The 24331-nt window shown below is 50.7% G+C and overlaps 1 protein-coding gene across 1 annotated transcript in view; it reads left to right on the forward strand.

Annotated features, from left to right (window-relative positions):
* The window catches only part of CEP290 (centrosomal protein 290), an 86265-nt gene that overhangs the window by 18524 nt on the left and 43410 nt on the right, over positions 1 to 24331 (forward strand). Inside the window, exons 10-25 of the mRNA XM_032978197.2 lie at positions 1049 to 1138; positions 1833 to 1955; positions 4170 to 4293; positions 5199 to 5368; positions 6274 to 6436; positions 7363 to 7463; positions 8037 to 8124; positions 9218 to 9330; positions 11433 to 11517; positions 12648 to 12817; positions 14212 to 14376; positions 15874 to 16023; positions 19904 to 20019; positions 20334 to 20436; positions 22343 to 22573; positions 23569 to 23742. Coding sequence (XP_032834088.2) covers positions 1049 to 1138; positions 1833 to 1955; positions 4170 to 4293; positions 5199 to 5368; positions 6274 to 6436; positions 7363 to 7463; positions 8037 to 8124; positions 9218 to 9330; positions 11433 to 11517; positions 12648 to 12817; positions 14212 to 14376; positions 15874 to 16023; positions 19904 to 20019; positions 20334 to 20436; positions 22343 to 22573; positions 23569 to 23742 — 2166 coding nt within the window. The remainder of the gene's footprint in view (positions 1 to 1048; positions 1139 to 1832; positions 1956 to 4169; positions 4294 to 5198; positions 5369 to 6273; positions 6437 to 7362; positions 7464 to 8036; positions 8125 to 9217; positions 9331 to 11432; positions 11518 to 12647; positions 12818 to 14211; positions 14377 to 15873; positions 16024 to 19903; positions 20020 to 20333; positions 20437 to 22342; positions 22574 to 23568; positions 23743 to 24331) is intronic.

Consider the following 24331-nt stretch of genomic DNA (forward strand, 5'->3'; position numbering starts at 1 on the left):
CCTCATGTGCCGTACCGGCCTTCATAGGTGCTCGCTAAGAGCACTTGCCCCAACAGTCTTTTAAGGCTATACGGTGGATCTTTGTCTTTTGTGTAGCGTGTGTATTACTGTGCGTATAGAGCGTGTGTCACTGTGGTGGGAGGTTCGTGAAGGACGCTACTGGGTAGTTAGAGGCAGTCGCCCCTCTGAACATCAACGGAGGGCAGAGGAGCGACACTCACAACCACGAGCGGAGTGCCAGGCGGATAAAATGCAGCAAGTTGGCACAGTAGGGGGCGCAACTGGTGCATCTCAGTCAACCCATGGCACCTGGGTCTGTCTCGTGACCTTCTGTCAAAATGCACCTGGCCTAGCACAGGCACCGTGCTGACGGCACCAACACTTAGTTGTGAATAGCTGGTATTGGTATTGGGTAGGTGGGTAGTTGGCTGGGTGGGTAGGTGGCTTGGTGGCCAGGTGTATGGATAGATGACTGTGTGGCTGGCTGCTTGTTTGGAGGATGGGTAAGTGGGTGACTGAGTTGCTGAGTCACTGGGTGGCCCGCTCTGTGGCTGGCTGGATGGATGGGAGAGTGGGTGGCGGGGTGGGTGGGTAGGTGGTCTGATGTATGGGTAGATAGATGGTTGGAGTCGCTGGCTGCTTGTATGGTGAGTTTCATATTCTTTGGGTCTTTCGGTAAAAAATATTTAATTTATTAGGTATAGCCCTGTGAGCCATGCGGCTCTTGACTCGGGTGCAACCGCAACAAATAAAAACATGAGCAAAGAACATCTTAAAGTGACTTCGCGCAACAGAAAAATCCAGGAAAAAACAACAAAGTCTTCCAGCTGATTAGCTGGGTTGCCTGCTCTGTGGCTGGCTGGATGCGTGAAGGAGTTAATGGCTGGGTAGGTGGCTCAGTGGGCTGGTGTATAGGTAGATAGATGGTTGGGGCGGCTGGCTGCTTGTTTGGTGAGTGGGTGACTGAGTTGCCGAGTGGATGGGCCGTGAGTATTGGCTAATGTCTGTGTTTGCTTGCTTCTGATGAGCCACTTCCTCTGCCCCACAGGTGCAAGAGCTGAATACTTTATTGCAAGTGCGCTCCGAGGAAGATGACCCCATCATGCAGGCCGTCAACTCCAAGATAGAAGAGTGGAAGGTCTCACACGTTCTCCATTGCTGCTTTCATTGTCGCTATAATTAACAAGCAAACACTAGCCAGAGGTCCATGTGCTTAATTGATGCATGGTGATGATGATTATACTTGTGCTTGTGATGGTGATCATGAGGCTGCTGCTGATCATGATAATGTTGCTGCTGCTGACGATGATAATGATGCTACTGCTGGAATTGGTGGTTCTGCTGCTGTGAATGATAGTGATGCTGGTGATGTTTCTTCTGTGGGTGATAATAGTGGGAATGAAAGTATAGATGCGGATGATGATTCTACTGTTGATACTGCTGTAGATGATGACGATAATAATAGTGCCACTGATGCTGACAATTGTGTTGCCGATGCTGCAAGCTGTTGCTTCTGCTGTTGTCGATTATGGTGATGATTCTGCTGCTGCTGCTGCCATTGTTGATGTCTCAACTGTAGGCGTTGGTGATGATGGTACTACAGCCACTGGTGCACCCATAGAAGCACTATCCAGGCTCAAAATCCTGCTTGACTTCCGAACTCTTGACGAGATCGGACGGATTCTGGACGATTTGATGAAAGGCTATGCTGATGATAAAGCTGCTGCTGCTGCTGCTACCGCTGTGACTGATGCTGCTGCTACTGAACGTTGCTCACCCGTCCATGCGTGTGCCGCCTTGCGCCCCCCCCTTCTCCGTGCGGTTTGTTGCAGTCGGTTCTGGTGGGCAAGGATGAGGAGCTGCTCGAGTACCAGAAGAGAGTGCGCGACCTCCAGGAGAGGCTCAAGGCCACACAGCTCGACTCGGACAAGCAGAGCGTCGTCGCGTTGCAGCAGGTGCCTCCCTCCGTGCCCCGTATGAGTGTCCCGTCTGTTCTCCCGTAACACCGCGAAGTGTTTCATCACGCGGATCGGATATGTAACGCGGCGAGCGTATTAGGGAACGCATTATTTTTGTGTTGCGCGGACGCGGATTGGATATACAGCGCAATCGCGCGAATGGAACTACGTCGCAGCGAGTAGGAACAAGCAGTCGTACGGCCGCCTCAGCGTGGCGTCGCACAGGGCATTGGGATGCTACTGGATGATGCCAGATGCTGCCCACCCGCCTCAGTCTTTGTTTGGCCTGCACACACATGTCACGTGTTATCGCCGACTGTATTCTTGGTTCTTTCGGCAAAGTCACGTAGAAGGGAAATAATAAAATAATAATAAATAATGCTGTGAATCCCTGCGGTCACGAAAGCTTTAAAACGAAAAAAATCGCCGACTGTGTTTTCCCCTACGTTACTTATTATTATAACGCGATTTTTCCATAACGCGGTGTGCTTCAGGAACGCAACTACCGCGTCGTAGCAGAACAGACTCTGTGTACGTGTGCTGAACTTCTTTCGCACCGTACGTAGCCAGCCTGTACAGCGCTTGGATAGGCAACCACCGTACACAACACACCCAACAAAATCTTAAACTAAAAAAAAATATCCTGCCGACACTAAGTTGTGTTACTGATACCGTATTGTCCGGATAATAAGACACTCTGGAAAGTAAGACTCATGTCAAACTTTGAGGTTGCTTTGTATTTATTACACGCTTTTTATTAACTCACTCTGTCTGTTGTTGTAACTCAATTTTTACCCACTTCCCAATGTGGTATCGACTTCAAACTTGGTATACTTATGTCATACTGATGACAATGCTATATTCTATCATTTAAAAAAAAAAGATATTTTGAAACATTCTTTTTTATATGTTATGTTTCGGCTTGGGTCTAATTGTCCACGCTCAACTGACGTTGGCTGTAATTGGCCCACGGGCCCCTTACGTTGTTGCAAGCTTCGGGACCACTTCCTGGAGTCGTGGAGTTCTTCCATTACTAGTACGGTACATTTCATTAAAGCATGTTTTTAAAAAAGTTTTATTTTAATATTACTTATGTATGTTGAACTTCTTTCGCATCCTTCATAGCCAACCGTGCGGGGGGGAAGGACAGCAAACTAAACACAAAAATCAGTTCTAAAGAAATAAGTTTTCAATCTAGATGATTTAAAAGTGCATAGCTTCAGTGGCTTCCCAATTTCGGAAGGAAGAGCATTCCAGACGGCCGCGAAAGCGCACCTGAAAGCGCGCGATGCGTTGACCGCCTTTGTTGGATAGCCCGCCAAAAGCCGCTGCGAGGATTACCGGAGTTTGTGTGATGGTTTCTGCTCCTTGATGAGATCAGCGAGGTATTGTGGTTAAATTGTGGCAAGGACTTTGCGTGTAATGAGTGCGACTTTATAAAACTTTAGAAGGTTGCAGTGTCGCGGTGGCGAGAGGTTAACTGCCTCGCCTGGCATGCAGGAGGTCGTGGATTAAATCGTAACCCTGACACCTGTATTTTTGGAGTTTGCATGTTTTTCTCCCCGTGGTCGTGTGGATTTATCTCCGGGTCCCCCGGTGTTTCCCTCCACATTTAGAATCTTACCATTCATATTGTAAACAAAGACAATTTTAAATGGAAATAATAACGTGACATTTTATACTGTACAGTGTTCAAGTTTAAAACTGCTCTAAATAAATTTAACGTAGAGTACTGAATGCATTTCTTATTGTAAATTTCATTTTTCTTTAGCATAGTTGGCTATGTATGGTGCGAAAAAGTTCAACATACATACTGGATATCGTTAAAGGCATGATTTATTAATAAATGTTAGTGCATTTATTGATTAATTATTTAACTTATGTTTTTTAGCTCTCTGTGTAAAATAATGGTAATAAATCCAAAGTCCGTTATACTGAAACCCAGCCACCCGAGTTTCGATTCCTGTTCATGGCCAACACCAGTGACGATTATCTGAGCCGGTCCTGGGCCTCCCCTAGGTCGACTCAGCCTCAAATGAGTACCTGGTGTGACGTGTAAACATCACTGCAATGGGACTTGAACCGTGGCGTTCAAATAATATGATTGTTATTATTATGACCCCGGGCTGCGAATTCTACGTGGGCCAAAAAAAAAAACTGTCTCTCTGTCTCCCACGCCCGCCCGCCCGCCCGCCCGCCCTCATCTGCCAGGCGCTGCAAGTTCGTGAGCAGCAGATGGAGCTCCTCGCCGAGCAGATGGGGCAGCACACGGCCGAGATGGAGAGGAACGCCGCCGTCATGGAGGAGATGAGGGACCAGCTGCAGCAGCACCGGGGTGGGCAGCACGGGGGCGGGGGGAGGCGGGGGGAGGTGCGAAGGAACAGTACGGAAGGGAGGGGTCGGTAGGAGGGGGCAGTTACTGAGGGCAGCGCGGGGAAGCAACGTGCGAGAGCAGCATGGTGGGAAGGCATCGTTTAGGCCTCATGGTGGTGAGGAGAGGGGGCGGCGGCGGTATGGGGCAGCAGAGAAGGATAGTACGGAAGGGCTATACGGAGGAGAGGTCAAGAGGAATGTATAGGGGCCTGCACGATGGGAAGCAGTACGGGGCAGTACGGAGGATAACAGAGGGAGGAAATATGGTTTAGGCACGACAGGAGGGCAGTACAGAGCGCAGTATGGGGGGGGGGCAGTGCAGATGCACATCCTGCTAAGAGCGGCACACAGGGTGCATGATTGTTGTATTTTATGCTGCCGATGGTGCTGCTGCCATTGCTGTTGATGCTTGTGATTATATTACAAATGGCTGACATAACTGACTATCATTCATTGGTTGCCACCGCCGCTGCTGCTACTGCTGCTGACCCTGCCCTTGCTGCTTCTGTTACTCTTGCTATTGTTTCTTCTGTTGCTACTGCTGCTTCTGTTACTCTTGCTATTGCTTCTTCTGTTGCTACTGCTGCTTCTGTTACTCTTGCTTCTTCTGTGGCTGCTCCTATTGCTACTTTGCTGCTGCTTTTGCTTCTTCCATTGCTGCTGCTGCTACTATTCCTGTTTCTGCTGCTTCCGCTTCTGATTTTGCCACTGCTGGTCCCGCTGCTTATATTACTGCTGCTACTGTTGCCACTGATGCTGCTATTGCTACTCCTCTCGCTGCTGCCGATCTTGCTATTGCTACTTTTGTTGCTACCGCTGCTGCTGTCACCATTACTGTTGCCACCGCTGCCGCTGCCGCTTCCGCAGCTGCCCCCTCGTCGCAGGCTTTCCAGAACGCCACGCTGCGCGGGCGCGTGGCGGAGCTGGAGGGGAGGCTGCGGCAGGCGGAGGAGGTGGCGCGAGCGGCGGACGCGGACGCCGCCGAGAAGGACCGGCAGCTCATAGACGCGCTGGCCCGCATGCGCCAATACGAGGCCGTGCGTCCCGCGAGCACGCCTCCCAGGCCTCCCTGAGTCACGACGCACACGACACGCACAACACGCAAATGAGTGCGGGTTTTGTACTGTGTGGAACGGGTGACACACAGACTCACTCTGGGAGACCCCCCCCCCACCTCCTCCCCCCCCCCCCCCCAGGCTCGCACAGACACCCCCGTAGAGTCACTGAGAGGTCCAGACACACATAGAGAGATCCATCGCCTCGCGTACGGGTGTCTGTGTGAGTCTGTGGGTCCGTAAGTAAATCTGCGGATCGCTATGTGGTTATATTGCAAGGTTGTGGGTCCCTGGAGAGTCTCTGGACTCTACGTGGGTATATGCATCTCTGTATGAGTCTATGGGACCTTTCTGTTTGTTTTATTGTCCTTCCCCCCGCACCTCCGATGACCACAGTTAGGCTACGTTCAGTGCGAAAGAAATTCAACATACATACATACATATGTGAGTCTATCTCTATGTTGGTTTATGCATATCCGTGTGAGTCTGCTGGTCCTTTTGTGAGTCTATGATACCTACATGGGTATGTGGGCCTCTGTGTGAGCCTACGGGTCACATGTGAGTATTGTTCCTTATTAGGTATACGGATATCTCTGTGAGTCTGTGCTCTCAATCTCACGCGCGCACATACCCCTAAGAATATCCTTGCGCGTGTGTGCATGTAGGGAGTGGTAGTGTAGCGGCTAGCGCGCTGCACTACGGACCCGGCCACCCGAGTGTGATTCCTGCTCACGGCCAACACCAGTGACAAATTATCTGCGCCGGTCCTGGGCCTCCCCCTAGATCGACTCGGCCTCAAATAAGTACCCATGTGCGGTGTGTAAAACAGGCTGTTAAGGCTACACGGGGCGGGGCGGGGGGGGTATGGGGTATATTTGTCTTTGCAGGGAGAGTATGGTCTGGCGGAGGCCGTGGCGGACATCAAGGCGTGCCAGCAGCAGGTGCGCACGCGCGACGGCACCGTGGAGACGCTCACGCACAACCTCAACGCCCTCGAGATGCGGCTTAACGACGTGCTGGATGAAAATGACGAGCTGCGCTCCCGCCTCGGTGACCACCCGTCTGTGCGTGTGTGTGTCTCTGTGTGTGTGTGTCTCTGTGTGTGTGTGTGTCTGTCTGTGTGTGTGTGTGTGTCTCTCTGTGTGTGTGTGTGTGGATCTGTGTGTGTGTGTCTCTGTGTGTGTGTGTGTCTGTCTGTGTGTGTGTGTGTGTCTCTCTGTGTGTGTGTGTGTGGATCTGTGTGTCTGTCTGTGTGTGTGTGTGTCTCTGTGTGTGTGTGTGTCTCTGTGTGTGTGTGTGTCTCTCTGTGGATCTGTGTATCTGTCTGTGTGTGTGTGTGTCTCTGTGTGTGTGTGTCTCTCTGTGTGTGTGTGTCTCTCTGTGTGTGTGTGTCTCTGTGTGTGTGTCTCTCTGTGTGTGTGTGTCTCTGTGTGTGTGTCTCTCTGTGTGTGTGTGTTTCTCTGTGGATCTGTGTGTCTGTCTGTGTGTGTGTGTCTGTCTGTCTGTGTGTGTGTGTGTCTGTCTGTCTGTGTGTGTGTCTCTCTGTGTGTGTGTGTGTCTGTCTGTGGATCTGTGTGTCTGTCTGTGTGTGTGTCTCTCTGTGTGTGTGTGTGTCTGTCTGTGTGTGTGTCTCTCTGTGGATCTGTGTGTCTGTCTGTGTGTGTGTCTCTCTCTGTGTGTCTCTGTGTGTGTGTGTGTCTCTGTGTGTGTGTGTGTCTCTCTGTGTCTCTCTGTGGCTCTGTGTGTCTGTCTGTGTGTGTATGTCTCTCTCTCTGTGTGTGTGTCTCTCTGTGTGTCATTGTTTTTGTTTTGTCTGTGTGTCTCTCTGTGTGTCTGTGTGTGTGTGATCACCCACCCCCTCGCGCACCGTGCTGGCCTTCATAGGTGCTACCCGCTAACGGCGCTTGCCCCAACAGTTTGTTAAGGCTATCGGGGTGATCTTTGTGTCGTGTGCGTGCGCCCATCTCCCGTGCCAGGTCTGGAGTCCAAGTCTGTGGTTGACCTCACAGAGATCAGGAAGAATAAAGCGCTGACTCAGCAGCGTTACCGAGCCGAGAACCAGGTGCTCCTGAAGGAGGTAAGTCCTCTGCTGCGCACCAACACTGCTTCAGTGGCTATGAGATTTGAACTAGCTCGCCGGTATACAGGAGGTCGTGGGTTCGATCCCAATCCCAACGCCCGTACATTTTGGGGTTTGCATGTTCTCCGCGTCACGTGGACTTTTCTCCGAGTCTTCCGGTTTTTCCCTCCATATATAGAAACGTGCATGTAATTACTGTAAACTTCGTGTAAAAATGCTTTATAATGAGAGATTTCTTGTGCCTGGAACCAATTTATGTCATTTACATTAATTCTTATGGGGAAAATTAATTTGGTGTTCGAACAAATCGGTGTCCGAGTGGCCTTCTGGAACGAATTAAGTTCGATCTCCGGGGTACTCACTGTGTTTGGCTGCGATACATTTCCACGTGATAAGCTACTACGTTGAGCTGTCATTTGTGGCCAGATCGCTTCGGAAAAAGAAGCTAATAGCTCAGTGGTCCTTATGTGGTAAAATAAAAATGTCAACAGTTAGCAGTAGTTACAAAAGTGCATAGGTCCCAGTTGCTTCCCCGTATGACGTCGGTCGCCCTGCTTCGCGTTCTCGCAGATTGAGCGGCTGGAGGAAGAGCGGCTGACGCACAAGAAACAAATCCGAAAGCTCGCGCAGGACAGGGGCCAGAGAGCGGCCTCCATCGGTGAGCTGGGGTGGGGAGGGACGGGGGGGGGGCAGGGGGCAGACCGGGTGGGGTTCTGGGGGGGGGGTGGGGGTGGTTACAGGGCCACAGAGAGCAGTGGTAATGATTGTGGTTGTTGTGTTTTTGTGCCATACTTCGTCACGCTGGTCATTGCAGGTTGGCAAAGGGTGACGTGCGGAGGCTGCTTTAGATTTCCGCGTGGTGAGAAGCCACTTCGTTGAGCTATCATTTGTGGCCAGGCCGCTTCTGAAAAAGAGCTATAGACCTCAGTGGGCTTTACCTGGTAAAATAAAAGAGGTTTTTTTTTGTGTGTGTGTGTGATTTGCTTACTTTTCCCCTATCGAAATTTTCCCCCTATACTTTGCACTTGTATCGTGTTGTGTTGTATCGTTTGTTGTTGTAACTTTCTGACCCGCCCCCACTGGACATCTATGAAAAAGGGGTTTTATAGTTTATCGGATTCCTCCAGCAAAAATAAATATTCTGATTCTGGTTATGATATCACTCGCCAGGGATGTTATCAGAAGCATAATCTTTATTTAGGCCGGAGGAATCTGATGAGCTATGAAGCTCTTTTTTTCACAGATGTGGATGGAAATCAGGCTTAGGTGGACAGGTTTGCAATGCAAGCATTTGTGCTTTAATTCCTGATTCCCTTGAATATGGTCCTGATTGTCATATTGAGAATACTTGGCGTTGTGCCAATCGGCAGCATCTTTGGTATGTGTGCATGTGTGGAATGTGGGGAGCGGGAGTGTAGTGGTTAGCGCGCTGTGCTACGAACCCCGGCGACCCGAGTTTGATTCCGACCAATAAAACGGTGGTGAATGTTTGAACCGATACTGCGCCTCCCTTAGGTCGACTCAGACTCAAATGAATAATTGGTGGATTGGGTAAAAATTACCGCTGGGGAGACAAAGGCGGTCGGGTTTGGTGTCGGCAAACCACCCCCCTTTGTGTGCCGTGTCGGCCTTCATAGGTGCTCGCTAACAGCACTTGCCCCAACAATCTGTTAAAGGCTATCCGGGGGAACTTCGTCTTTGCGTGTACACGTGTGTCTTAAGTATTCACGTGCTGTCCCTCTCACCGGCAGGCTTGCTGGCAGACGACTTGAACCTGAGCGATGACTTGGCAGAGGATGGAACCACTTCTAAGAAATCGGAAAGCGTTTGGACAAAGGCTGACATGGAGGGATTGAGCAGGAAGGTGAGAGTGTGTGTGTGTGGGTGTTTGTGAGCACTTCACGTGGCCTCAAGGTGCACATAGCCTGGCACAAGCGTCGTGGTGACGTCACCGCCACTTAGTGGCGAATGGCGATTGTTGTGAGCATGTTCAAGGGCGGCATGGTGGCGGGATGTTAACTACCTCGCCTGGCATGCAGAAGGTCACGGGGTCCAATCCTGACCCTGACGCCTGCTGTATATTTGCAGTTTGCATGTCTCTCTACCCTTGGTCATGTGCGTTTTTCTCCAGGGCTTCCAGTTTTTCCCCCCAAATTTATAACACTGTGTAACAAAAAAAAAAATTCCCTGAATAGTAAGTGTTATTTCCTAATTGCTTATGCCTCAAAAGTACAGAAAATGGCTAGTATTCCCCACAAACTTTGCTTTTGTGACCAGGACAGTGATATTTTGAAATTTACCTATTTTCAATGAGAAAACGTGTGGCATTTGTGTCGTTCCTTCACGTAAAGACCTGGTCACATTTTTTATACTTTTGAGGCATAAGCAATTAGAAAATAACACTTACTACCCAGGAACAAAAATCGTGTTACATAGTGTAATCAACGTGCGTTTAGAGTGTTTGGCCGCTATAAATGTCCACGCGATAAGCCACTTCGTTGAGCTGCCATTTGTGGCCAGGTCGCGTCTGAAAGAGAGCCATATAGCTCAGTGGTGCCTGACCTTGTAAAATAACAAAATAAAAAGTTGTTTAGTATAATCTTGATTTGAAGCTTTCGTGAATGCAGGAATCCATACTCTTCGGTAAAGTCACGTAGGTAGAAAAATCAAATAAAGCACGACGTTTCGATCGCAACACAAGCGGTCGTCCTCACGCGGCGGGAAAAAAATATAATCCGGCAGTGGAACTGCTGAACTAGCGAGAGAGCAGCTACAGCGAGGAGGTTGTTTATGTGGCGATGGGCGAGCAAGCGGGGTCTGAGCTGGAAAGGAATTCTACCCCCGGACGCAAGCACGTCAGTTGTGTTAAGTTTAGTTTGATTGGTCCACACCAAGGGACGGCTTGGTGTGGACCAATCAGTTTCAAGGACAGTGCATCATACATTATCACAGTATGTTTTTTGTTTGCATTTTGACTGCAGGTATTGTGGTTAATGCAGACGTGAATCCTCGTAAAAAGGTTTCAGTTTTGTTGCCAGAAAAAAAGGGGAAAACCCCATTATTATATTTTGGTACTGGCAAAGGAGGTCTAATGATTTAGTTTGTTTTTATTCTTAGCTCTTTCGGTAAAGTCATGTTGAAGGGAAACAATAAAATAATAAAATATATATAAAACATTTTATTTTATTATATTTTATTGTTTCCCTTCAACGTGACTTTACCGAAAGAGCTAAGAATATGAATTACTGCAGTCACGAAAGCTTTAAATCAAAATTTCGTTTGTTTTGTTTACTGGTGTGTATAGGTGATTCTTAACAAAGGCAAAGATGCCCCGTATACACATACATAGACTCTTGGGTCAGGCGCTGTGTTTTTTGCGAGCACCTATTAAGGCTGGCACGGCGCACAAGTGGGTGGTGTAGCCGCGGTAGTGGTTGGGGCGCTATGCCACGGACCAGGCTACCTGGGTTCAATTCTCGGTCATGGCGACCACATGGTACGAGTGATAATCTGTTCTACACGGAGGGATCTTTGTCTTTGTTGCTTGTATTTATGTATGCTCGATGATGTAGATGATGTAGCCGGTGTAACTGGTGTTGACATCATGATGTTCAAAATGTAGATGATGTAGATGGTATATGTAACTGGTGTTGACATCGTCCACATTGATGATGTTGAAAATGTAGATCATGTAGATGGTGTATGTAATTGGTGTTGACATCGTCCATATTGATGATGTAAAAAATGTGGATGGTGTATGTAACTGGTGTTGACATCGTCCATACGATGAAGACGTCGATGTCAAAAATGATGTCGCCGACGTAACTGGTATCGGCGGTGACAACGACCATCACGTCGATCGTGTAGACGGCAGTGAGAGCGGTAACGGTGTGCCTTTAATTCCCCCGGCTGGGCACGTCACACCACCGTGCCACTTCCCTGCCCTCGTGGCCCCGTTACTTGCAGGTGGAGCAGCTGTGTCAGGAGCTGGAGCACAGGGAGAAGGAGCTGGCCGAGAAGTCTAAGGAAGGCTCGAGCCTCCGGCATCAAGGTATGGCACTGGTGCCGCAGGCCGGCTTCGGCGACACGGGGCGCTCACGCACGTGGACCGTGGTGCCGTGCGTCTCACGTCATCATCATCGCGGTGGCTAGGAGATGTTGACTGCCTCGCCTGGTATACAGGAGGTCGTGGGTTCGATCCCGACCCTGACGCCTGCTGCTGTATATTTGGAGTTTGCGTCTCTCATCATAATCATATTGGCTAGGAGATGTTAACTAGCTCGCCTGGTATACAGAAAGTCGTGGGTTCGATCCCGACCCTGACGCCTGCTGTATATTTGGAGTTTGCGTCTCTCATCATAATCATATTGGCTAGGAGATGTTAACTACCTCGCCTGGTATACAGGAGGTCGTGGGTTCGATTCCGACCCTGACACCTGCTGTATATTTGGAGTTAGCGTGTTTTCCACGTGGTCGGGTGTATTTTTGTCCGGTTCCTCCGGTTTTTCCCTACATATTTTAGAAACATGTGTTCACAGTATTTGGCTGCAATAAATTTCCACATAAACCACTTTCGTTGAGCAATCATTTGTGGCCAGGTTTCTTCTGAAAAAGAAGCTAATAGTTCAGTGGGCCTCACCTGGTAAAATAAAAAATTGTTTAATTTTAGTTTATTGAGGGCGTTTGAAACACAATAACATGTATCTTCACGTCTGTCTCTCTCGTATTATTGCTCACAGTCTATCCCAATCTCTTCCACTTCTGCCGATGCTGCTGCTGCTACATTGTTTCCTTCTGCTGGTGCTATTCCTGCTTCTCCTGCTGCTGTTTCCGCCGCTTTCCTGCCTGCTGTTCCTGATGCCCCTTGCAATTCCTGCTGGTCCTGCCAATGCCGCTCCTGTCATCCTTCGCTACCGACGCTGATGCTCCATCTGCTGCCGTTTCCTTTTGTTACTATTGTCCCACCTGCTGCTGCTTCTACTACTACCGCTGTTACTACTGCTGTGTTTTTGTGCTGCTGCTGTTCTTGCTGCTGTTACTGCACTCTCACCTGCTACTACTTCTGCTGTTTCTTTTGCTGCTGCTGCTGTTTCCTACACTGTTGTTCCTACTGCTCTTCTTGTTACTACTGCATCACCCTGCTGCTGCTTCTGCTGCTGCTGCTGCTGCTGCGTGCCGTAGTGTCGGAGCTGCAGGCGGAGGTGTCAGGGCTGGAGGCCGGGCTCAGGGAGGTGTCGGCGGCCGTGCGGGCGGCGCAGAGTGCGCCCGGGGGGCCGGGGGGGCCGGGCGTTGGTGCCGGCGGTGGCGGCGGCACCGCGATCCACCTGCCCTCGCTCGAGCGGCTGCTCACGGTGTGACGAAAATATGGAGGGAAAGATTCCCCCCCCCCGGTGTCGCCTGTAATAAACTGTTGGGGCGAGTGCTGTTAGCGAGCAGCACCTTGTGAAGGCCGGCACGGCACACAATGTGATGGGTGGCCAGCACCACGCCCGAATGCCTTTGTCTCCCCAGTGGCGATGTTTACACACAGCACCAGGTGCTCATTTACCACTACACATACCACCACCACATACAAATACTAAGGTCCCCCGTATAGCCTTAACAGACTGTTGAGGCAAGTGCCGTTAGCGAGCAGCACCTTTGAAGGCCGGCACGGCGCACAAGAGTATGGGTGGCCAGTGCCACGCCCGGCCGCCTTTGTATCCCCAGTGGCGATGTTTACACATCACACCAGGTACTCATTTGAGGTTGAGTCGACCTAAGAGAGGACCATGACCAGTTCAGATAATCGTCACCGATGTTGGCCGTAAGCGGGAATCGAACTCGGGTCGCTGGGTTCGCAGTGCAGTGCGCTAACACACCCGTATTTGTACGATTGGCAGGGGTCTTACAATATCAGCACAAACATATTGCACTGATATTACCGAGCTGTGCGGGGATCGAGCGTTGCTCCCCGTCCCCACTCGTACAAACACTCATTTAATGAAGTTGGCTGCACATCCCAATGTAGGACAACAGCGTTTGGGCTAATTTATTGATGCCCGGTTCTGACTGCTTTCTGGCTTGTGTGTGGCTTCCCGTACATGACTAGTTCTCTCTCTCTCTCTTGGAGCAAACGAAGACATTATAAATCATCATCGTCGTCATCGTCATTATTATTAACACACTCTTTGGTTCTATTCGGTAAAGTCACGTAGGTAAAAAATAAAACAACAAAAAACACGACGTTTCGGCCACAACACAAACGGCCTTCATCAGGTGAAGGGACCAGGCTGTCTCGAGGACAGCGCTGGAGTGAAACACAGCCACGCTCAGACCGCGACCTTTAAGCTGTGTGCGAGGAAACAAGGTGCCCTGACAAAGGAATTAGCATAAAAAATATAGTATTTAATTGGCCGACTTAGCATGATGAACGGTGTAGAGGTGGTGTACATGCGGGTGAACATGCCGTTTGGCGCGGGGGGGGGGGGGAGTTTACCTATTGATGGTGTGAAAAGGGATTTTTTGAGAGCTGCGAAAGTTTGGGGTACCACTACTTGAAAAAATATACTGTACCATTGAAAATTAGTTTAATGCTTGGTTCGGTTAAGAACATCTTTCCAATGGTTGCTTAATTTGAAACCATCTTCTCGGTCGAAATTGTGTCCGTGTTTGTAGATCTGAATTGCCTCGTGAACAAATCTCTGATAAAAAACCCGTGGGTTTGCAAAGAACCTTGGCTTATTAACACGTCGCTCCTCTGCAGGTCCTGGAGGCTCGGCGGTCTGGCGGGCCGAACGAGGGGGTGGCTCCGCTGAAGGAGCAGCTGGCTCAGCTGACCGGGCGCAACCAGGAGCTCCGGGATGAGCTCCGCGCGACGCGATCAGAGGCGCTGGCTGCGTCGTCCACAAAGGACCGGGCCTTCGATAAGGTGCGACCACAGTGGCTGCGACGGCGGCGGCGGCGGCGGCGGCGGCAACAGTGCGCGCGACACGAGACCACGGCGACTGAGTGGGTGCCTTGACGATGTTATCTACCTCGCCTGGTATACACGAGGTCGTGGGTTCAATTCCTACCCTGACGCCTGCTGCTGTATATTTGGGGTTTGCATTTCTCATCGTCACGGTGGCTTTGAGATGTTAACTGCCTCGCCTGGTATACAAGAGGCCGTGGGTACGATCCCGACCCTGACGCCTGCTGTATATTTGGAGTTTGTGTGTCTCTCTGCCCGTGGCCAAGTGGATTTTTCTCCGGGTCCTCCGGTTTTTCCCTCCACGTTTAGCATCAACGTCACACATTTAGAGTATTTGACTGCTGTTATCAATTTCCACGCGATAAGCTACTTCGTTGAGCTATCATTTGTGGCCAGGTCACGTCTAAAAAAGAGCTATATAGCTCAGTGGGCCTTACCTGGGGGTAAGGCCCACTGAGCTGTACGCAAACGGGGAAGGTGATGAGCTGTACTGACAGCGTACCCGCATTGTGAGCTGAACTGGCAGCACTCAAGGCGGTGAGGTGTACTGATTGCAAACCAGATGGTGAGTTGTACTGAGAGACCAGATAATGAGCTGTATTGACAGCAAACCAAACGGTGGGCTCCACACACATGAAACCAGATGGTGAGGTGTACTGACAGCAGACCAGATGGTGAGCTGTACGCACAGCTGTTATGACAGCAGACAAGATGGTGAGCTCTACTGACAGCGGACCAGATTGTGAGGTGCACTCTCAGCAGGCCAGATTGTGAGTCGTTGCACAGCAAACCAGATGGTGTAGGCCAGAACGCGTAGCTTCCTGTTGCCGAACGAATACGTATTAAGGTCGCACTCATTGCGCACACAAAGTGATTGCCACAAATGAACCACAACGCCTTGCTGATCGCGTCAAGGAACACAAACCATCACGCGACCTCCGGTCACCCTAGCCGCAGCGGCTTTTGGCTGGCCATCGGACAAAGACCATCGCGCGTTTTCAGATGCGCTTCTGCGGCCGTCTGGAACGCTCTTGCTTCCGATATAAGGAAGCCACTGGAGCTATGCACTTTTAAATAATCTAGATTGTAAACGCATTTCTTTATCACTGCTGTGTGTGTTTAGTTTGTTGTACTTCCCGCCGCACCTCCGATCAGCACGGTCGGCTACGTACGGTGCGAAAGCAGTTGAACATATTCTAGATTTGAAATTTTTTTGAAGTTTTTCGTGACTGCAAGGATCCATACTCTTTGGTTCTTTCGGTAAAGTCACGTAGATGAAAAATAAAAATCACAATAATGAATATACTCAAATGGAAATAACTAAAGAGAACAGTTCAACATACCTCTTTCAAGGTAAGAGTGGCCATGTGTTTAGTTTGCTTCCCGCTTGACTGTCGAATGCCGACTGCATTGAAACACCACCCCCCACCACACCTCTTGGTGTGCCCGTGCCAGATGTCTCGCCTGGAGGGGGAGCTGGCACTGCTGAGGACGTCGGGGGCCACCGGCACGGCGCTGCCCACGCTGTCGCTGCCCGAGGGCATGGTGCCGTCGAGCAGCGACGTCATCAACGCGCTCAACGAGTACCTGGTGCAGGTCTTGCAGGTGAGCCCGTGTGCATCTACGCATGGCGTGTGTGTGCGGATCGTGGAATCGTTGTTTATTGTTGCGTATCGTGGAATCGTTGTTTATTGTTGTGGTGCGTATCGTGGAATCGTTGTTTATTGTTGTGGTGCGTATCGTTGAATCGTTGTTAATTGTTGTGTTGCGTATCGTGGAATCGTTGTTTATTGTTGCGTTGCGTATTGTGGAATCGTTGTTTATATTTGCGTTGTGTATCATTTAATTGTGCCCCATTGCATGTTGCCAGCGTATCTTTGCATTGAGTGTTGTACTATTGCACTGTGCGTGTAAGTGCACTGCGTATCATTGTGCATCATTTCCCTGTGTCTACCTATCTTTTGCATTGTATATTATTGCGTCGTGTGTCAGTGCCTCGTGTGTTATTGTGTCGTGTGTCAGTGCCTCGTGTGTTATTGTGTCGTGTGTCAGTGCCTCGTGTGTTATTGTGTCGTGTGTCAGTGCCTCGTGTGTTATTGTGTGTCAGTGCCTCGTGTGTTATTGTGTCGTGTGTCAGTGCCTCGTGTGTTATTGTGTTGTGTGTCAGTGCCTCGTGTGTTATTGTGTGTCAGTACCTCGTGTGTTATTGTGTCGTGTGTCAGTGCCTCGTGTGTTATTGTGTCGTGTGTCAATACCTCGTGTGTTATTGTGTCGTGTGTCAGTGCCTCGTGTGTTATTGTGTCGTGTGTCAGTGCCTCGTGTGTCATTGTGTCGTGTGTCAGTGCCTCGTGTGTTATTGTGTGTCAGTGCCTCGTGTGTTATTGTGTCGTGTGTCAGTGCCTCGTGTGTTATTGTGTCGTGTGTCAATACCTCGTGTGTTATTGTGTCGTGTGTCAGTGCCTCTTGTGTTATTGTGTCGTGTGTCAGTGCCTCTTGTGTTATTGTGTCGTGTGTCAGTACCTCGTGTGTTATTGTGTCGTGTGTCAGTGCCTCGTGTGTTATTGTGTCGTGTGTCAGTGCCTCGTGTGTCATTGTGTCGTGTGTCAGTGCCTCGTGTGTTATTGTGTCGTGTGTCAGTGCCTCGTGTGTTATTGTGTGTCAGTGCCTCGTGTGTTATTGTGTCGTGTGTCAGTGCCTCGTGTGTTATTGTGTGTCAGTGCCTCGTGTGTTATTGTGTCGTGTGTCAGTGCCTCGTGTGTTATTGTGTTGTGTGTCAGTGCCTCGTGTGTTATTGAGTTGTGTGTCAATGCCTCGTGTGTTATTGTGTGTCAGTGCCTCGTGTGTTATTGTGTCGTGTGTCAGTGCCTCGTGTGTTATTGTGTCGTGTGTCAGTGCCTCGTGTGTTATTGTGTCGTGTGTCAGTGCCTCGTGTGTTATTGTGTTGTGTGTCAGTGCCTCATGTGTTATTGAGTTGTGTGTCAATGCCTCGTGTGTTATTGTGTCGTGTGTCAATGCCTCGTGTGTTATTGTGTCGTGTGTCAGTGCCTCGTGTGTTATTGTGTCGTGTGTCAGTGCCTCGTGTGTTATTGTGTGTCAGTGCCTCGTGTGTTATTGTGTTGTGTGTCAGTGCCTCATGTGTTATTGAGTTGTGTGTCAATGCCTCGTGTGTTATTGTGTCGTGTGTCAGTGCCTTGTGTGTTATTGTGTGTCAGTGCCTCGTGTGTTATTGTGTCGTGTGTCAGTGCCTCGTGTGTTATTGTGTCGTGTGTCAGTGCCTCGTGTGTTATTGTGTGTCAGTGCCTCGTGTGTTATTGTGTCGTGTGTCAGTGCCTCGTGTGTTATTGCCGTGTGTGTCAGTGCCTCGTGTGTTATTGTGTGTCAGTGCCTCGTGTGTTATTGTGTCGTGTGTCAGTGCCTCGTGTGTTATTGTGTGTCAGTGCCTCGTGTGTTATTGTGTGTCAGTGCCTCGTGTGTTATTGTGTCATGTGTCAGTGCCTCGTGTGTTATTGTGTGTCAGTGCCTCGTGTGTTATTGCGTCGTGTGTTATTGTGTGTCAGTGCCTCGTGTGTTATTGTGTGTCAGTGCCTCGTGTGTTATTGTGTGTCAGTGCCTCGTGTGTTATTGTGTCATGTGTCAGTGCCTCGTGTGTTATTGTGTGTCAGTGCCTCGTGTGTTATTGCGTCGTGTGTCAGTGCCTCGTGTGTTATTGTGTGTCAGTGCCTCGTGTGTTATTGTGTGTCAGTGCCTCGTGTGTTATTGTGTCATGTGTCAGTGCCTCGTGTGTTATTGTGTGTCAGTGCCTCGTGTGTTATTGTGTCGTGTGTCAGTGCCTCGTGTGTTATTGTGTGTCAGTGCCTCGTGTGTTATTGTGTCGTGTGTCAGTGCCTCGTGTGTTATTGTGTGTCAGTGCCTCGTGTGTTATTGTGTGTCAGTGCCTCGTGTGTTATTGTGTCATGTGTCAGTGCCTCGTGTGTTATTGTGTGTCAGTGCCTCGTGTGTTATTGCGTCGTGTGTCAGTGCCTCGTGTGTTATTGTGTGTCAGTGCCTCGTGTGTTATTGTGTGTCAGTGCCTCGTGTGTTATTGTGTCATGTGTCAGTGCCTCGTGTGTTATTGTGTGTCAGTGCCTCGTGTGTTATTGTGTCGTGTGTCAGTGCCTCGTGTGTTATTGTGTGTCAGTGCCTCGTGTGTTATTGTGTGTCAGTGCCTTGTGTGTTATTGTGTCGTGTGTCAGTGCCTCGTGTGTTATTGTGTCGTGTGTCAGTGCCTCGTGTGTTATTGTGTTGTGTGTCAGTGCCTCGTGTGTTATTGTGTTGTGTGTCAGTGCCTCGTGTGTTATTGTGTGTCAGTGCCTCGTGTGTTATTGCGTTGTGTGTCAGTGTCTCGTGTGTTATTGTGTTGTGTGTCAGTACCTCGTGTGTTATTGTGTCGTGTGTCAGTGCCTCGTGTGTTATTGTGTGTCAGTGTCTCGTGTGTTATTGTGTCGTGTGTCAGTACCTCGTGTGTTATTGTGTCGTGTGTCAGTGCCTCGTGTGTTATTGTGTCGTGTGTCAGTGCCTCGTGTGTTATTGTGTGTCAGTGCCTCGTGTGTTATTGTGTGTCAGTGCCTCGTGTGTTATTGTGTGTCAGTGCGTCGTGTGTTATTGTGTGTCAGTGCCTCGTGTGTTATTGTGTCGTGTGTCAGTGCCTCGTGTGTTATTGTGTCGTGTGTCAGTGCCTCGTGTGTTATTGTGTGTCAGTGCCTCGTGTGTTATTGTGTTGTGTGTCAGTGCCTCGTGTGTTATTGTGTTGTGTGTCAGTGCCTCGTGTGTTATTGTGTGTCAGTGCCTCGCGTGTTATTGTGTGTCAGTGCCTCGTGTGTTATTGTGTCGTGTGTCAATGCCTCGTGTGTTATTGTGTCGTGTGTCAGTGCCTCGTGTGTTATTGTGTCGTGTGTCAGTGCCTTGTGTGTTATTGTGTGTCAGTGCCTCGTGTGTTATTGTGTCGTGTGTCAGTGCCTCGTGTGTTATTGTGTCGTGTGTCAGTGCCTCGTGTGTTATTGTGTCGTGTGTCAGTGCCTCGTGTGTTATTGTGTTGTGTGTCAATACCTCGTGTGTTATTGCATCGTGTGTCAGTGCCTCGTGTGTTATTGTGTGTCAGTGCCTCGTGTTATTGTGTGTCAGTACCTCGTGTGTTATTGTGTCGTGTGTCAGTGCCTCGTGTGTTATTGTGTCGTGTGTCAGTGCCTCGTGTGTTATTGTGTCGTGTGTCAGTGCCTCGTGTGTTATTGTGTGTCAGTGCCTCGTGTGTTATTGTGTGTCAGTGCCTCGTGTGTTATTGTGTCGTGTGTCAGTGCCTCGTGTGTTATTGTGTCATGTGTCAGTGCCTCGTGTGTTATTGTGTCGTGTGTCAGTGCCTCGTGTGTTATTGTGTCGTGTGTCAGTGCCTCGTGTGTTATTGCATCGTGTGTCAGTGCCTCGTGTGTTATTGCGTCGGGTGCCGTTGCAGGACAACAGCGACAAGGACGCGGAACTGGAGCGAGTGAGCGAATCTCTGGAGCAGCTGAAATGCAAGTTTACCGTCGCCTGTCACCAGCAGAGCCTTCTCTACCAGGATTTCCACAGGCGAGGAGGAGGGTTCTGGCCACGGCACGGTTCATGTCATTTCGCACACAGCAGCATCGCGTGGTGGCCATGCTGGTGCACGTGGCCTGCGACCCAGTGCTTTGGAGACACGAGCAAGGGTTAGCTCAACAAAGTGGCTCATCGCGTGGACAATTTATAGCAGCAGCAGCAGCAGCCAAACACTCTACACGGTGTATCTAAATGCGGAGCGAACCGCATCCTTCCAACTCGCAGCTTTTCGTTTGCTTTCTGCTCTCTCGACCGCTGAGCCACCTTGGCCTCACGTGTGTCCTGTTCCCGTTTTCTTTTTGCAGCGAGCGAGAGGAGTGGCAGAAGGAGAGGGAGCGACTGCAGAGGGAGAAGGTGTCCCTGGAGGAGAAGAACCAAGAGAACTCCATCCACATCCAGGAGTACAACGTAAGGAGTGGCTGTCACAGCTGCTGCTGGAAATGATCGTTGAGAGTGCAGCATCCATTAACTGACTGTCCTCAATGCACGTTATCTGCGACGTTTTTTAGTTACGCCCTTCTGACATCTCTTGACTATTCAGCAAACTTGCCATAGGAATGTGGAATGTCCACTCCCAGCTCAGCGCCGCTAACGGAGATGAGCATCGCCCCACATTCCTCCGAGCAGGGAGACACGCACATATCCCTCTCGCGCAACATCGCGTGGGGCGCCACGGTGGCGAGATCTTTACTCCCTCGCCCTGTATGCAGGAGGCCGAGGGTTTGATCCCGAGCCCGACGCCTGTATATTTTTAGTTTGCATGTCTCTCTCCCTCTCGCCGTGATCACGTGGATTCTTCTCTGGGTTCTCCAGTTTTTCCCTCCACATTTAGAATCGACATCGCACGTTCAGAGCATCTGGCTGCTATAAATTTCCACGCGATAACCCACTTATCATATTCTTAGTTTTTTCGGTAAAGTCATGTTGAAGGGAAACAACAAAATAATAAACTATATATAAAACAATAAAAAATTCTCACGACGTTTCGACCATAACTGTTTCAGAAGCCGGGTCGCTTCTGAAACAGAGCTACATAGAGCTCAGTGAGACCTTACATGGTGAAGTTAACAAAAATAGTTTCAAGGCTGAGTTAAAAGTTTTAATATCATCTGGCTGTGCGGCTCGGAGCGTAGAGTCATCATCGCCCATTAAATATCCCTTGAGGACCAATGAGCGTGGTGGGAAGCGTTGCAGAATCCCGCGCACGAGCGTAACCAGCAGCTCGAGGAGAAGTTTGCGCAGGTGTGTGACGGACGGTGGTGGGATTCTGCAACGCTTCCCACCAAGCTCATTGGTCCTCAAGGGATATTTAATGGGCGATGATGACTCTACGCTCCGAGCCGGAGGGGCCAAAATGAGGTTTCTCCACAGGGTTGCCGGGCTCGCTCTGTGATCGGGTGAGGGGCTCGGTAATCCGGGAGAGCATTCGAACCGCTGCTCCTCCGGATCGAGAGCGGCCAGTTGAGGTGGTTCGGGCACCCGCTAAGGATGCCCCCCCACCCCCCCCCCCCCCCGATAGACTCCCCCTGGAACTCTTACTGGGCAGCACGTCCCACTGGGCGAAGACCCCGGGGTCGGTCTAAGACACGCTGGCGGGAGTATGTCGCTCAGCTGGCCTGGGAACGCCTGGGAATTCCCCAGGAAGAGCCTGGAGTCTGTCGCCAGGGAAAGGGAGGTCTGGACCGCCCTGCTCAACACGCTGCCCCCGTGAGCCTCGCGGGGACAAGCGTATTGAGAAACGAACGAACAAACGATGGAGCAAAAAAAATAAATAAATAAATAAATTTCCAGGCAGGGCCCACTAGCTCTTTTTCAGAAGCAACCTAGCCATCACAAATGATACTCTTCGGTTATTTCGGTAAAGTCACACAGTTAGAAATAAATGAAACAAATCGGGACGTTTCGACCGCAACGCACGCGGTCGTCATCAGGCAACGACGACCGGCAACCCCGCGGAGAAACCTCATCAGGCAAGGACGACCGCTTTGTGTCGCGATCGAAACGTCGTGATTCGTTTTGTTTGATTTTATTTCTACCTACGTGACTTTGCCGAGAGAACCCAAGAGTACGGATGGCTGCAGTCACGAAAGCTTCAAATCAAGATCGCAAATGCTAGTTCAACGAAGTGGCTCATCGCGTGGACTTCTAAATGTGGAGGGATAAACCGGCGGACTCGGAGGTAAATTCATTGCGGCCACGGGGGAGAGAGAGAGACACGCAAACTCCCAACATACAGCAGGCGTCAGGGTCGGGATCGATCCCACGGTACCCGGGCGCGGTAGTTAACATCCCAACACCGTCTTCGTGGGTCCAGAACCTGCTGGAGGCGTCGAAGCTGGACGGCGGCGAATTGACCCGGAAGCTTTCGGAGATGAGCCGGCGCATGACTGTGCTGCGCGTGAACGAGCTGGCGCTCGGCAGGCGCCACGCGGCGCTGGCCGAGGCCGAGAGCCACGAGCGGCGGGAGAATGCCAGGCTCCACGCCGACGTGACGGACATGGAGGCCGCGGTGGCTCAGAGAATCGGCTACCTGCAGCGATACAAGGTGTTTTGGGGGGGGGGGGGGGGGCGGGGGAGAGCGCCCTGTTCAGCTAACGTCGCAATCGTCGCCGTAATCCCCATCATTGCCACCGTCACCACCATCGCCATCATCGCCGTAATCCTCATCATTGGCACCGTCACCACCGTCGCCATCATCGCCACCATCCCCATCATTGCCACCGTCACCACCGTCGCCATCATCACCATCATCGCCATCATTGCCACCGTCACCACCATCGCCATCATCACCGTAATCCCCATCATTGCCACCGTCACCACCATCGCCATCATCACCATCATCCCCATCATTGGCACCGTCACCACCGTCGCCATCATCGCCACCATCCCCATCATTGCCACCGTCACCACCATCGTCATCATCACCATCATCACCATCATTGCCACCGTCACCACCATCGCCATCATCACCGTAATCCCCATCATTGGCACCGTCACCACCGTCGCCATCATCGCCACCATCCCCATCATTGCAACCGTCACCACCGTCGCCATCATCACCGTAATCCCCATCATTGCCACCGTCACTACCATTGCCATCATCACCATCATCGCCATCATCACCACCGTCCCCACCATCGCCACAGTCGCCATGCTCGCTATCGCCACCATTGCCATCATCACCATAATCCCCATCATTGCCATCATCACCGTGATCGCCATCATCACCATCATCGCCATCATCGCCACCGTCCCCACCATCGCCACAGTCGCCATGGTCGCCATCGTTTCCATCGTCGCCATCATCACCACCATCGCCACCATCCCCACCATCGTCATTCTCTACGCCATCAACATCATCGCCGTCATTGCCATCCTCGCCACCATCGCCATCATCACCACCATCATCACCAGGGCCCATGGCAACCACACCGCTGGGCGGAGCAGCTGTCTTCACGAACCGTTAAAAGTATTCCAGATTACCGCGAAGCTGTAATGGGTCTGCCTTGGCGCTCGTGTGCGGTCCGTGCTCGTGCGAAGGACATGGCGAGCTACAAGATCGCGGCACTGCAGAAGGCGCTGGCGGACAGCGTCCCGGCGTCCGAGTTGGAGGTGGCGCACGGGCGCTACAACGAGCTCACGGCCAAGTACCGGGACCTCCTGCAGAGGGACAATGTGCTGGCGCAGAGAGCCTCCAGCGTGGAGCACGTCAAGGTCCCGCCGCACACACATACATGCACACACACGTTTCATCAGCGCTTTGAAACTACGGTCGAATGCGCTTACGTAATAGCTCTGACCTGTCAGTCTGTCCATCTATCTGCCTTGTCTTGCCCGTCCGTTCGTCCGTCTGCCTGTCCATCCATCTGTCAGTCCGTCTAACTCTCTATCTGCCTGTCTGTCCGTCTATCCATCTGTCCATTTGTCTGTCCCTCTGTTGTCTGTGTGTCAGTCTGTACATCCGTCTGTCCATCAGTCTGTCTTGTCTGCCCTCCATCCGTCTACCTCTCTGTCAGTCTGTCTGTCTGCCTGTCTATCTGTTCGTTATCTGTCCATTCATCTGGCCATCTGTCCATTTGTCTGTCCCTCTGTTGTCTATCTACCTTCCTTCCATCTTTCTGTCTGTAACGGGTTGCCACTCTAACTCTCATCAAGATAATCCAATACCAACAAAACTTTAGTACAACGTTGTGCTGCAATTAGAGACTCAACATATTGAAAACCCGGCCATATTGATCAAAGGGTGGCAGAATTGGCTCTACACGGAGCAACGGTATGTGTATAGCCTCAGCATAAACACAGG

This window comes from Petromyzon marinus, chromosome 65 (assembly GCF_048934315.1).
Source record: "Petromyzon marinus isolate PM22_M1 ecotype Great Lakes invasive population chromosome 65, UKy_Petmar_22M1.pri1.0, whole genome shotgun sequence".
Lineage (NCBI taxonomy): Eukaryota > Metazoa > Chordata > Hyperoartia > Petromyzontiformes > Petromyzontidae > Petromyzon > Petromyzon marinus.